At 35.0% G+C, this 14,397-nt stretch overlaps 1 protein-coding gene across 2 annotated transcripts in view; it reads right to left on the bottom strand.

Moving 5' to 3' along the window:
* TENT2 (terminal nucleotidyltransferase 2) overlaps positions 1-14,397 on the bottom strand; it is a 44,368-nt gene that overhangs the window by 29,690 nt on the left and 281 nt on the right. Inside the window, exons 1-8 of one of the 2 annotated variants that reach the window (XM_085322367.1) lie at positions 14,226-14,244; positions 12,438-12,629; positions 11,661-11,786; positions 9,224-9,473; positions 7,944-8,058; positions 7,732-7,823; positions 6,653-6,719; positions 76-145 (exon numbers count right to left, since the gene is read on the bottom strand). In XM_085322367.1, the coding sequence (XP_085178493.1) occupies positions 76-145; positions 6,653-6,719; positions 7,732-7,823; positions 7,944-8,058; positions 9,224-9,473; positions 11,661-11,786; positions 12,438-12,592 (875 nt within the window). In that variant the 5' untranslated portion in view covers positions 12,593-12,629; positions 14,226-14,244. Of the gene's footprint in view, positions 1-75; positions 146-6,652; positions 6,720-7,731; positions 7,824-7,943; positions 8,059-9,223; positions 9,474-11,660; positions 11,787-12,437; positions 12,630-14,225; positions 14,245-14,397 lie in introns of those variants that run through there. The other variant, XM_085322365.1, reaches the window with a different exon arrangement.

Consider the following 14,397-nt stretch of genomic DNA (forward strand, 5'->3'; position numbering starts at 1 on the left):
TCACACACCAACACACCGTATGTGAGTACTTTCCTTTATCAGAGTCTAAGCAATGATGTTGAAAAGAGTACTTGCCTGACTTTATCCCTGAACTTCACTATTGGCACTTTTGCTCGAATTAGCTGAGGTCGCTCAATGTAGCTCGCTGAAAGGGAGAAAATATCTAGTTAAATCTCATGCAAATGCTACTGTTAAAAACAACACCACCACCACCACAAAACAAACCACCACACAATTCGTCCCCCGGAAGGCTTAGTGCCAGGCCATCCAAACCAAAATTTAGGCCCTGCCAGAACCATGCACTATCACCAACTGCGTCTTCACACTTGGCTCCCCAAAACTCCTGCAGCATTATATTATCTGTGATTTCCTAATTCTTCACAATACCTCAATAAAAGGCAGTTGACCATAATTCTCAACAAGAAACATACCCAAGAAGATAATGGAAAAGAAAGACAGAAAAGCAGAATCCATAGTTTAACAGTATGAATCTGGACAAACAACACAGTTCCAGTAATCTGTTTTATGTTACAAAATGTAAGACCACTTGAATTTGACCATATTTAACATTACGCATTTCCTCCTTATTTGAACAAATTAAGGTAAAATTAGTATGAGTAAGCATGACCAATGTAGGAACAGTGTAGATAAAAAAAAAAAAAAAAAAAAAAAAAAAAAAAAAAAAAAAAAAAAAAGAAAGCTAGTCTTCACTTTTTGGAAGAAAGAGAGGCCATTTTTTCTGTCAGTTTGGATGCCAACAGTGTTGATTAAAAAGTGTCAGCTATATTGCATTCAGGTAACGGTTTCAGATTTGAAGTAAAACCCTACAACATAATATTCAGTTAAGAACAAATTTTGTTTTTATATATTTGAGGCCTTCTGGAAGCATTTTATGAAGCTGCATGTTTGGACAGATTTGCCCTTTTGTAACCCTTTTCTGAATCTGAATTCTGACTGGCAATCAAAAAGGGGATACTGTTACTAGCTTACTAATTTGAAAAGAACATTATAACTGGCACRTTCACTAACTGCACAATCCAGTACAACTCAGTGCAAGTGTCCTCTCTCCCTAGCTGCACTCACAGGCACATCTAAGCATCCCCCCTCCAGCATCCCAGAAAACTCTGAATGTAAGGCTACAAAGCAAGCCAAGTTCTCTGGCTCTTGCCTTTCACTACAAGATATAAGACAAAGGTGAACAAGACACATCCTATGGCAGATAAGCATGCACATGTGTGTGCACATACATGCATACTATAATAATTAAATTTTCCTTGCTATGATTTCTAAAGAACCTTGCAGAACCTCACTGGATTCATTCTAGTGGTAATCCACTTCCAAGCATATCCTTGTTTGCCAGCACCTCCCAACACTGGACGGGTACTCACGTCACACTGGTAGACTAGGAAAAGAGGGAAGAGGAAAAAAAAAACAAAACAAAAAAGCCCACACACCCCATCCAATCCAGTCTGTTCCCCAAGGGCAAAAAAGAACAAAGAGGATGTTAGAAGRCAGTGACTTGCTGCTGAGTATCCCCTTTTTGGCTCATGCTGATGATGCCATTGCCATTACCAGAATCTCTACTGTGCATTAAGCATTATATTTTCATAAATACCAGGGAAGACATTCATATACACAGACTGCAGAATTTCAAAGTACATACAGAGACTGAATAAATGCCTTAGTAAACTAAATATCTGATCTTGCTGCTATGACCAGAAGGGCCAAAAGATCACTATGCAAAGAATTCTACATAGCTGCTCCATAATTTTCAACTAGCATGTCTACAAAAGAAAAAAAAAATCAAAAATGACAGTTCAGTTGTAGTGAAAAAGAACATAATCACTTAAAAAAGACTAAACTCATATATAACCCATTTTTGCATAATTTCAGATGGAACAGCTTAAATCTCTTCTTTCTTTCAGAAAGAAAGAGTGCAACTGTACAAAATATTAATCCCAAACATGGTATATACCAAAAGATTTTTAGCATCCTGCATATGTACTCTAATCTCATCAGTAGGATTATACCATAGAAAGAACCTGGCTGGCAGAGAAGTTCAGACGTAGAGTCATGAAAGATACAGGAGGGTATAACCCAGTGTAAGATGAATTAACTGTTGATGCTTAGAATTCATGGACTTTTCTTTCAAAGTGGCAACTTTTTGTAAAACTATGTTGGTGACTAAATAGAAATGGTTTTCTTCCACTGATACCAGAGAATATTTTATAAACTGAATGAGCACCATATACAGGCCTTAGAGAACTACATACCTTTAATAAAAGAATACAGAATAAGACTTCAACAGTAACAACACGCTAGTGCTAGTTTATTAATATATATTGATCATATCATATGATGAAACTTATTAATCTCAACAAGAAACAGAGTTCAGGATAGAGCAGCTACTCCAAAATAGTCTGAATAGAAGCAATAAATTAGGTTTTGTTTTGTTTTTTTTAATACGACTATATGTTCAGCTGAGAACACTTACATTTGAGCATTCTTCTAGCTAAGACAGACATTTTGAACTCTTACATGATGTCATTCTAAACCCATTAAGTTTTACCATCTGTACAATGCAGCAAAGCAAGTTAAGAGTCTAGTTAATAAGTTAACATTAGAGATACTGTACAGTTGCAAAGAATATGCCAGGGAGATAGGGCAAGTTTGAGAAATACTGTTTTCAGGTCACGTTTAAAACTGACTGCTTTAACTCATTTATAATCTTACCATGAGCAAGAAAGAGGGAGAAAAGCTTTAAGATCTTAATCCTAATCAGGTAGGAATGTACAGAGAATGAAATGTCTTTCAAGGGAACATTCTGCTTTCCACTCTTTTTTTGGGGACGACTTAGGTCTATATCATCATGCAGTATTTTATGTTCTCACATATCAGTAAGTTCTTCAAGGCTGTTTATTCACAGATTTTGAGTTCAAGTCACATTGATTCCCCTGGTTGTTGCACTTTGCCTGCTAGACAGCTCTTGGGTGGACTCCATTCTGATATTTTAGTCTCAACACTACTGCACCTCTTTGTGTAATTAAGAGAAAATGAGCTCTTTCTTACTCATTCAGATATTAAGCACCAGCGAACCCAGTACTGCAATTTTTTTTTTTTCAAATGAATCCTATCTAGTTTGGATAAATCTTGAAAGAATAATCAATCTGAAGTTTATCATCAGGGGATATACTGATGGATATACTCTCTTCAATACATTATAACAGTGACTATCCCAAATTTACTTTATGCATTTCTAAAATGTGTTGGTTTCAGCATACAGTTCTAGGGTGTTAATCACTRTTGTAAACATCTGAATATATATGTGCAAAAATCTTAGAGATCTACCTGAGGCTATATACTCTGCTAGCCTTAGAAACTCAATACATTACTGCTATCTTCATATCTCTTGCACACAGCACCTAATTTGAGACTAGTATGTCCCCTAGGAACACAGAGCTGMATAGATACTAGAAGCTTTCTCCCATTTTACATTATGACAAAGCTATTAAAAAAGAAAGAAMGAACGAACATATCTTAAATTTAGTTAGAGATCTAGATGCAGAGACTGACAAAGAAAAGCCTCTGCTCTAAGTCTTAATATTCAATGGCCTCAAATTCCATACTCACACTTACTACCTTTTGTAAACTTGAAGCCAAAATAAACTAGAGTTTAATCCACTTCCCAATCTTCCCAGAATCAGTTATCTAACAATCAGTTAACCATATATACAGGTAAAAGAGATTATAAATGTAAAGTTTCCAAGATTATTTGCCTAAAAGAAAGACCAATTGTGGAACAAACAAACTACGCTGAGCTCAGAATGCTTCCCAATTTATCATTCAAGGTGGGATAAGCAAAGAATCACTTTTTTATATAGCTTTCCTTTTCAAATGCACAGGAACACCGTGGAGTACAGGAAGAAAGAAAAATGAAGCTTTGAACAAGCACATTTAGAATAATTTCTCTCAAGTTTCTAAACCGCAATTTCTCTTATTCTACAACTGAGAAAAGGCTAAAAATGCTTGGAGCACTACCTACTCCACAGGTATCCTCTCTAACTCTTATAAAACCTTGCAGTCCAAGAATTCAGCTTTAGAGAATATCAGATGACTTCTCACCCTTCTTCTCTCACACACATCCTGGCACATACTTACTTCATTTTCATACTTGGCCTAAACTATGTTTATTTCTATTTTCTTGCACGAGGCAAGGAATAAGTATAATGACAGCTCACACACTTGTTGAGAATGTGAATACAGCTATAGTCTTTCTTCCGCAAAATAAGGGAAAAAAAATTCAAATAGTATGGTCAAAGAAGGATTGCTTTAAGATTACAGGATGCCATCATGGGCATTAACTGGACAGCACAAAACTTACGAAACCTTTTCCAATCATCGTACTTATTTTTGACATTAAAAGAGAGGAATACATGCAAAAAAAGCATAAAATGCACATGTAAGACTTGTTTAACAAAACTGTTAATTCTTAAAGAAGCTCTGTACAGAGCAGTCTTATACTTGCTTTTATACATAGTAGTAGCATACATGCGCACATGCTCTGCCTTTAAAGACTGCAAGTGTGGTCCTCATGACCACTGGACCTGGAATTGTGATTCAAGTTTTTAAGCAACAAAAAGGTGAATGACAGCCCTAGATTCCATTTGTACATGATRTCTCAAAACAATTACAATTGTCACGCACTTTCTCTGTACTTGTAGATCCCACTTTCAGTGATTAAATGGCAGATGACTTCTGAAGACAGAAAGAGGTAGGAAATAATTTAAATAAAAATTGCAATGCTATTAAAAAAAACTAACTTAACAGTCAGTCTGGAGATGACAACTAACAGCCATTTCTAAGTATATAAACAGAATACTACTGAAGCATACTGCTAAGACTGTCTACCACTCTAGAGAAAAAAAAAAAAAACACATGAACCTATCTGACAGCTTTCAAAGTCTATCCTCAAAAGAAAAGTTATTCTGAACATGTGGATGACAGCAATTATATTTGCCTAAATAAGCTTTAATCAAAATAACCGACACATTTATTTGTTTCAGAAGTATTAAACTTCAGTATAGTTGAGCCATAGCTTGTAAATGGAGTAAATCCTTATGAAAAGACCCATATGGAAAAGTATTTCTATTCTGAAACGTGAATTTTTTTTATTTCTGAGCAAAACAAATTTCAACAATTTCCATTTATGAATTCTAGTAATAAAGCATCCATACTGTAAGAAAAAAAGGATAAAGGGATAGGTATAAGACAGAGCATCATGCCAATAGAGATGCTAGAATTAAGAAAATATGATTTAAGAGGTCTAGATGACAACTGACAGTCATGCAGGAGCTGTAAGATCAGCAATTTTTTTGTCCTGCCTCACCTTTCAAAGCCATTTCCAAAGAACACTTGACTAAATGAAGCTCAGGAAAGGTACTTGCTTTCTGGGCTCCCTCTTGTCATGCATTAGATACAGGCCATGACACAATAAAAACCTTCAGGGATCACTTCCACATGACAGCAATGTCTTTCTGTTACTGGAATTCCCCAGCAAACAAACTTGGTTATGTTTAAAGCCATCTCACAGAACACAGCCTCTCAAAAAAAGAAAAGAGGATCATAATTGATTTAAATCCTCCCTTTCAGGTCCCTGAAAACAACTACTTTATCACTGTGCTTCTCAGAAGACACTGGAATGACTTGCATCCTAGACATACAAGGCTAAGTTCTAGACTACTAAGGCAAATACCAGTATATAATAGCAATAAGCCATTAAATACCAGATGTCCATACTGATATGGATATATCAGGCTCTCCTCAAGTGAGCTGCTGAAATCCGGGTACAGATACCTCCCAGTGAAGGTGTTTTGAAGCCAGCACTGAAATTTATGATTTGTTCCTCTTATCAGTGCAGGACAGTTCAGAACAGCAACATAAGGAACAGCATCAAAGAACACATCACAAGTGTGAGAACTAAGCGGACAGTCATTGATATAAAAGATCCTGTTGTCTATTAATAATTCAAAGGATGGTACAAAAGCCTCTTTGAAGTCGGAGGTTTTTACTTCTAAGTCAAAAACTGCCCTTGTGAATTCTTCATCTAAAAGGATGCTAAACAACAACTTACAAGAACTGAGTTGACCTGTTTCTCCTATACATGCAGGTACCGTCAATGTTTAATATCTTCTTCACTAGACACCTAAGTTAACTATTTCACTAGTATCAAGGTCCAAAAGCAATTTCTATACAGTCTACTGAGAGTAATATCTTATTTTACAACTTTTTAGAGTACTGTCTCAAGGAAAGAGCTGCAACCTAAAAGAGAAGTAATAGTTCACTAACAAAGGTTTCCAAACAGAAATCCACTTTTGAACCATGGACCACAATTAGAAGAAAAGTCATTTTAGATGCTACTCATTTTTGAAATCCACTAGTTTGGAGGCTAGCTGTTAAGGTTGTTCTAGTTACTATCCATCAATTCCATCATACAAAATAAAAAATGTTACCAAGTATGTTTAGCTTTTCTGCAAAGAAAAGCTACAATTAGAAACCAGACAGCATTCAAGTACACAAGTAGTTATAACTGCACATCAACACTATTTCCAGAATTGCCAATAATCTTACCACCTCACTGTAGCCTGGAACTTACAAAGTTTAGTACTGAAGAGTTTTTGGACTAAGCTGAGTATATGCCTTGCTTCGGTCTTCTGATTTACCTGAAACACGATATTAAAATTAAAGAATAAATACATTACATCCCTCTTTTTTTTTTTTTTAATCCTTACATAACTAGATGCTTTACTTTTCAAATAAAGGGAAAGTCTATTAAGTCTCRTAATAAGAAGTAAACATGTATACCAACACATTCCTCAGTCTACATATATATTTAATTCGGGAAAAACTACACAAAATAATTTAGATCCAAATTAACTTGCAGACATTCAGAAATTTTAGAACTCTGAAGGAAATCTAGCCCCACTTATAAAAATGTAATTCTTTTCATTCACAGTGTTTCAATTCTTCCTCAAACATCCTCTGTTTGCCTTTTTGGTTATGTCTTTTCTCTCAAATTCCAGGTATAAAAATTTTCTCTCAACAGAAATATTTAAGATAGTCTGCATTACCAAGTTCATTTTTTTGACCACACACTAAAACTTTTGCTGTTACTATTCCTCTAACAATCTCTTACATTATCTTATAGAATTTTATGTCAGTGGAAAGGTTGCCCTTGCCTTTTTATGCAACAATTTTACCACATAAACAGTTCTGAAAAGGAAGAAAGTTATTTAACATGCACTTATGGAAATGTCTGGCTTTTTCAATGTGGTAGGTAAGAATCTAAATATTTGAATTAAAAAAAAAAAAAAGAAAAGAAAAGTGTTTAAAGTTGTACCTGCATCTAAAAGAATTAGAGAGTTGTTGGTTAAAGCATTCTGTTACTCTGTGCTTTGTCCATTTGTGAAGTTAATGTAATGTTTAATTTTCAAAGGGTTAAAAGGAATATAAGGTCAAATTCATATATTTGCAACATCACCAGGAGACACAGTTCATAGCTACTATTAATGCAGAAATACATTAAATCAAAGGGTTTGATCATTTGTTTCTTATTTTAGAATCAAGTCTGATAAAAGTACATGCATTTTTAAAATAGTTACTGAATTCAAAGTGCTCAGGTTCCAAAGAGTGGACCAAGCAAACAGACTTTAACTGYATTTTTAAACTACTTACTGGTTCTTCTTTAACCACGAGGCACAAGTCACCATCACTGCTACGAGTGCCAAAGCCATTCAGTGAGGATCCAACCAAAAAGAGTCTGCTCTCTGTAACAAGAGAATCACAGAAAAAGAACTGATAGGACATGTCTTACTTTGGGAAGAATGGAGAACTGTGAATGTGAAGAACATTCCAACTGATACCAAATGGTCAAATTCAGAACATACGTGGAAATATTCGCTGAATTTCCCTCTGGAGTTCTGTTCTGCAGAGTTCTTTTCTGTTCAAATCACAGGTCTGTTGCTGACATGCTTGAAACAGCTCCAAAACCTGCTGACTTAACTTGACACACACATTCAAAAAGTAAAGATAAAGGGCAGTAAAATATTCTTTCCTATAAGGTGTGCAATTCTATAAAAAATAGAAGATTGAATTAACAAGCAAATAAATTAAATGCCAGCATTGTTTTCCATAATCTATTCCTTTGTTTGGAGTTTTATTCTGCTTAAACTCCTATTTAACAGCTTCCCACAAAAGATTCCTGCAGTTTTTTTAATATTAAAGTTGGTCCAATCTTAGAAAAGATATCCATTCTAAGAAAATAAGTTTTGCCCCATCAGTATCTGCAGCTTTTCAGGAATCAAGCAGTGAAAGACCACAGGTATCTTCTGCTGACTTTAAAGTCACTAGTTTGACTACCTATAATAGGGAGAGAAATAAAGATTGAAAACTGATTTAAGTTAGCTTYTTTTTTAATTTCAACCCCACTCAAACTATCAAAGAAGTAGTCAGATCTTTGGTGGAAGCAGGTGTTAACTGTTTCCTCATTATAGCAATTGTTATATGCTATAAATACTAAAGAAACCTTCCATCATGCTGATGCAAGATGAAATATGAAGAATGATTAGCTGCAAGTTTKTTTTTTTTTTTTTAAAGAAACAGTTCCAATTCCATTGTCCACCTGAAGAAGACTCTCTTCTACATATGTATACATGAACATTAATTTTTATCTCCTTCTGAAGAGGAGCAGAGAGCATCTTTATCTTTACAGACCTCATATCATATTTATTCAGAATGAGCTTTTCCCACATTACAGGCTTATTTCATCAGGATTTTCCCCCTCCCGCTCCTCAACCATGCAACACATGGACCACTCCAATTCCTACTAAACCTGGATCAGATAGGTAGATTTCCTGAAATCAACAAGGGGGAGGGAAAAAAAAAAAAAGAAAAAAGAAAGGAGAGAGAAGAAAAAACACACACACACAAACAAAAATAAATCCTCCAAAACCAAACATATGAACAAAGAGGCTATACATAACTGGGAACACTATAGTGGCAGCTACATTTACTGATACACTGCTATTCCTTACAAATGAAGCTCAGCAGTAGAGACATCGTGACACTGTCAAAGAACCCTGCCAAGGTTTTTGTTGTCTCCCACAGCATCACAGAGTCTCACCTTCTCACCAAGACAATGTAAAGCACAGGTGTAGATAAGCATTACCTTATCTTTGGCCACAGGGAGTGTGGTCTCTATAGGGTCTGAAAATGAAGCATCTCTTAACGGAGGGACGCATCCAGTTAAATCTGGTACATAATGTGCATGAAACAGTGGAGATGGAATGGATCCTGGGAAGGAGTATCTACGTGCTTCTGGTAAAGGCACTGTTTGGTTAACTACAGTTGTTTCGTGATGAGGTGAATGAAATCGCTGCCGTTTAACCTCATATGGAACATTTTGCTCACTTAGTCTCCTACAAAAAACAAGACAGTAATTCCTTTAGCTTGCAAGCTCCAACATACAACTGAAGTACACTTGCTACACAGTACAAATGATTAATTACTGTGACTATTTCACTAAAACCAAGCATTCTACAAAATCAAAAGGCGTGCCCATCCTAGATATTAGGTGAAATAAACCTGGAATGGAAAATGCAAGAGAACACACAACTGCAAAAGTGCAGCTACCCTTGAAGTGGATTGAGGCAACTGCTTAACAAGAGTATTAACCAACTGAAACCAAATGGCAAGTTCAGTCCAGCAGTATAGCTAGAAAAGATGAATGCTGGTCATACTACATTTGTGATCATATATTCTTTTTATTTTTTTAAAGATATACACAGACTACATATCTTTTAAAACTAAAATCAAAAGAAGTGCAGTGAGAAGTTCTGTGAGTTCTGAATACCCAGTGATGAATAAGAAATTCAGCAGTGGGGAAGGGAGGAAAAAAAAAAAAAAAAACTTACCACAATAGCCATTCAAAATGTAGCATTTGTCTGTGTAGGCTTAGATTGTACAGACAGTAAAATGTGTAATCTGGGCAAAAAAGAACCACTATTCATTTGATAAATCAAACTAATGATTTTATTAAGCTATGTAGGTCATAAACCTAATGTCTTACTTTCAAACAAACTTTTATCTCTACATTAACTCATTAATTACAGAAATTTGTATGTATTTTAAAAGAGATAGTGATCTTATGGACAGCTCCTTGGCATCCAAACTCTTTATTAAGAAAAAGTTGTACTGAAAGGTGAAGTGGTTGAATACCACAGTCTACTAAAGAACATAATATACTAACAAAAATGAATGACGTCTTTTAAGTATCTGCATATAAGCTAACCAGTATGGGGATATTCATACATTTTTTAAAAAGCATGAAATCCAAATGTTTTATATTATATATGGACAAATTAACTATTAATAAAACTACAGTTATTCCTTGTAGTTAAAGGTTGGCATCAGAATTGCTTGAGGACCCAGACAGATTAATATTGAAGTTTTAACCGACAAGACCTCAAGTTATCATTTCAGTTTAAGTTTTCTACTTCTGTCTGATACAAGTTACTAATAACAGTATCTACCACCATCTTAAAAAAACCTCATAATGTAACATTAAATCAAAATATGAAGGTGTTTCAGCTTATTTTAGCTGAAAGGAACTTACATGAACAGATCTTCAGGGAAAATACTTTAAGAAGAGTTGACTCAAGATCTAAAGAACTAAAGAGTCTCTAAAGAGTTGACCGCAAATCACAGAATCACAGCATAGCTTTCCTAAGTCAGATTGCTCAGGGAAGAGATATGCAGAGCATATGAAACCAGGACTTTCTTTAGATAGAGACACCTATATAATCAAGTATAACTTAACACTATATATTAACTATTCCTATACTCTCAACTGTTAAATCAGGAAGAGGAACAGGCAAGACTTTGAAAGAGAGGATTACTTAAGGTTTCCTCCCTACCACTTGATTCACAGAATTATTARAAATTCTACAAACTTTTATCAACTACTATTTCTAAACTGATAAGTGGGATAGTAAAATCATTTTTCTAAAATGCTAGGAGAAAATAAAATCACATGCATGTGGAATTTCTTATTGTTGCACAAAGGAAGTTTTTTCCAAAAAGGAGAAAAATCATGTTTTCATAAAAATCCCTCCCCCAAACGCTTGAATCTAGAACTTATGGGAAGTTTTATTTTTCAAATAATTAAGAAAAGCAGGAGAAATATCTAGTATGTCATCAGAAAAACATCAAGATTCCTGTGAAACACTGAAGGAGCAATTTTACTCTCAACTTGATAAATCAACAAAGCTTTCAATGTATTGACACAAGCCTTCTAATAGTCAAGCACACAGACTAGGATCTACTGCATTATTAAAATAAAACAAGTCAGTTTTGTTAGGCCACAACTGTTGGGGAAAAAAAAAGCTACACATATTAAATCACTAATGTTGACTAAAGTTCTCAAAAGCAAGTACATGAATGCTTTAAAGTGCCACAACATGTGAATGTGGCCTACTTCATCAGAAAGGCTTTATTCAATATTCTTAAAAGTTCTATGAAAAGTCAAGCTGCACCAAAAAAAAAATCGCACATTATAATCATGATTAATTAATTATACACACAGACACACATACTGAAGAACTTACTTTCTTCCTCGGAATGATGTGGGGGCAGCAGATGTATGTACTGGACTGCCATTTCCATAAGTCAATGGCTGAGGCGTAACAGCTGGAAGAGTTGCAAGGTTCCCACTCAACAGAGCCCTAGAAAGACTACAGTCCATAATTAATATTCATGCGATACCTAAGAGATCTTTTTTGGCTGATTGTTTCTAAGAAAGAAATGGCAGAACTTGCACAGTTTTGTGTTTACTGAGGAAAAACAATATACTTGACCTTTCTCCTCAAGGGTCAAATTTAAGTATACAGTATGTATTTCATTGAAAATATGGAAGGTGGTCATTCTTCAGAGCACAGATGCAAAAGCTTGGCAAACTGATTAGCTTAAGGCAGCATTAAAGTTAAGAGGCTGAAAGCACTACCATTTTTCAAATTTCACCCCAAGCATAAATTTCTTCCCCTTCTCATYTCCTTCCTGGATTCCCCAGTGAATATACACATTTCAACACACATACACAATTGAATTTGTTTAAACTAAATTGTAGATTAGCAGCTGTAACTAGTGAAATGATCTCATCTATTACACACAGGTGAGCATTAAAACTTGCAAGTCACCAACAGAAGTGATACAGTTGCTTTTTTTTTTTTTTAAAACACAAAATTTTTTTTATTTCAAGTTTTATATAGTACAATATTAAAAACACTGACAATCATCCTCCATAAACAAACACTTCTTTCAAAAGACAGTTAACTATCTTTTGCAACTCAATTCCCCCAGCCCCAATTAAATCTTATTGTACTTACGCTGCATTCTGAAAGTTAAACTGAGCATCAATAATTTGCTGGTGAGAGAGAAGAGTAGGTGGTATGCTTAGAGGAAGCTTATCGAAGAAACCACTGTGTTGCTGATGTTTTGGAGGGAAGGGTGGATGACCCAAGTTGGAGGAATTTGGGAACATGCTCTTCTTTGCTGGAAGCAAACATGTATCCTTTTACCTACATTCCCCCCAAAAAAAAAAGAAAGATGAAGAAAAAGTCAGGCAACAAAATAATAGTTATATTTTAAACTTTTGGGTTTAAAACTCAAATAATAGATTTCTACAAATTACTTAAAAGAATAGTGATTGTAGATGATTTTATCACATACATAATGTAGTTTTGTGTGTGCCTGCAGAATGGATTCTTTGAAGTAAGTCTACATTTGTATATCTTCTAAATTTAAAACTGATTCTGGCACAACTGACTGTTTGCTCCTGCATCATTACACACGCTATACATTAGCGGAAAAATTAGATGAAAMAGAAAATCTTTGCCTCTACAACAGGTTAAACTATGTGTAATATATAGTTATATGAAATATATAGTTTTACAAATTATCACTATTTCAGAACTAAAGCTCAATCTACATGTAGGAAACAACTTTCACATCTTATCTAGAAAGACCATATTAGAAGTTTTTTTTTTTTTTAAACCTAGTTACCCATACTATATATATATATATCTCAGCTGCAGTGAAAATGCAGTATTATTTTCAAGTTTCATCAACCAGTTTTAYTTCAGTCTTAAATCAAAATTCTGCAAACAAGTTGATCTTAACACTTTGCACATAAATATTTACCCAATTACAGCAATATTGGGATTCAAATACAAAGGAAGAAGTTTGATCAAACTGCTATTTTAACTGGAACGTTTATAAGTCATAAAACCAATGGCATTGTTTCCCTAATTATGGTATAAAAATCTTTCATAAACCCAATAGAGCAGTGATATAATTGAAARAGTACAATAGATCCATGCACTATCATGGAAATCCAATTACCACATCCACAGCTAAGTAATGGAATAAACTTAATTTCATTCTAGGATCTCTATTACCAAATCAAGAATTTAGTACTTTTWAAAAAAAATTACATTAATGGGCATTCTCTCATATATTCTCTCACTGTTACCACCTTAAAGTTCTCTTCCACCTATAACTAGGAACTGCTGCCATATTTTCACCCACTTGACAGCTCCTACTATGACTTTAGGCAGCATCAACCTACGCTAAGTTATTTGATATGGTAAGTTATACTGAACAGAGAAAATGAAGCTGCACAATGARAAAGTAACCTGATATTTATGTGTAGTCTGAGACACATATATGTGCAATCTGAAAGACACAAAACACATAYGCAGAAACACTAATTAGCTCATATTAAAGATGAAAGCAAATATAATAAGGACTCCACTGATTCATAATTTGTTAAAGAAAATGGACCTACATTTCACAAAAACAAGTCTCTTACACTTTTCTATTTCTAGTACTAGACTGTTGACATCCTTCATTCAACTCTGAGCATTTCAGGCACTCCTAATATTACATAAGGCATATGTAAGGATTTGACAGATGTTACTCATCAACAGTAGAAACATACATCAGAATTCACGATTTAGTTTGGAAAGTAACAAGTTTTAGGCCTTTAGAGTAGTAAGTATTGGGCAGGGAGATCAATTAAGTTACTTTTTCCAAATCAAAACCCAAAACAAAGCAAGGCAGCAATGCTGTTGTCGCAGGGAAACGGCARGAGCAGCTATGACGACTTTCAGTACTGCTTATCACGATGGGAAACGAGAAACACGAACGCCCCTCCGCAAGGAGGTCCACCAGCACCACGGCTCAGGAGCCGCCTCCCGCGGGCGCGCATTCCGGCCAGGCGCGCACCTCAGGGGCTCAGCTACGACGGGTAAACAAGCAAAGGCTGACAGGCTTCTCCGCTCGGCG

This window comes from Rhea americana, unplaced genomic scaffold (genome assembly GCF_003343005.1).
Source record: "Rhea americana isolate MKP2758 unplaced genomic scaffold, rheAme1 scaffold_77, whole genome shotgun sequence".
In the NCBI taxonomy this organism is placed as follows: Eukaryota; Metazoa; Chordata; class Aves; order Rheiformes; family Rheidae; genus Rhea; species Rhea americana.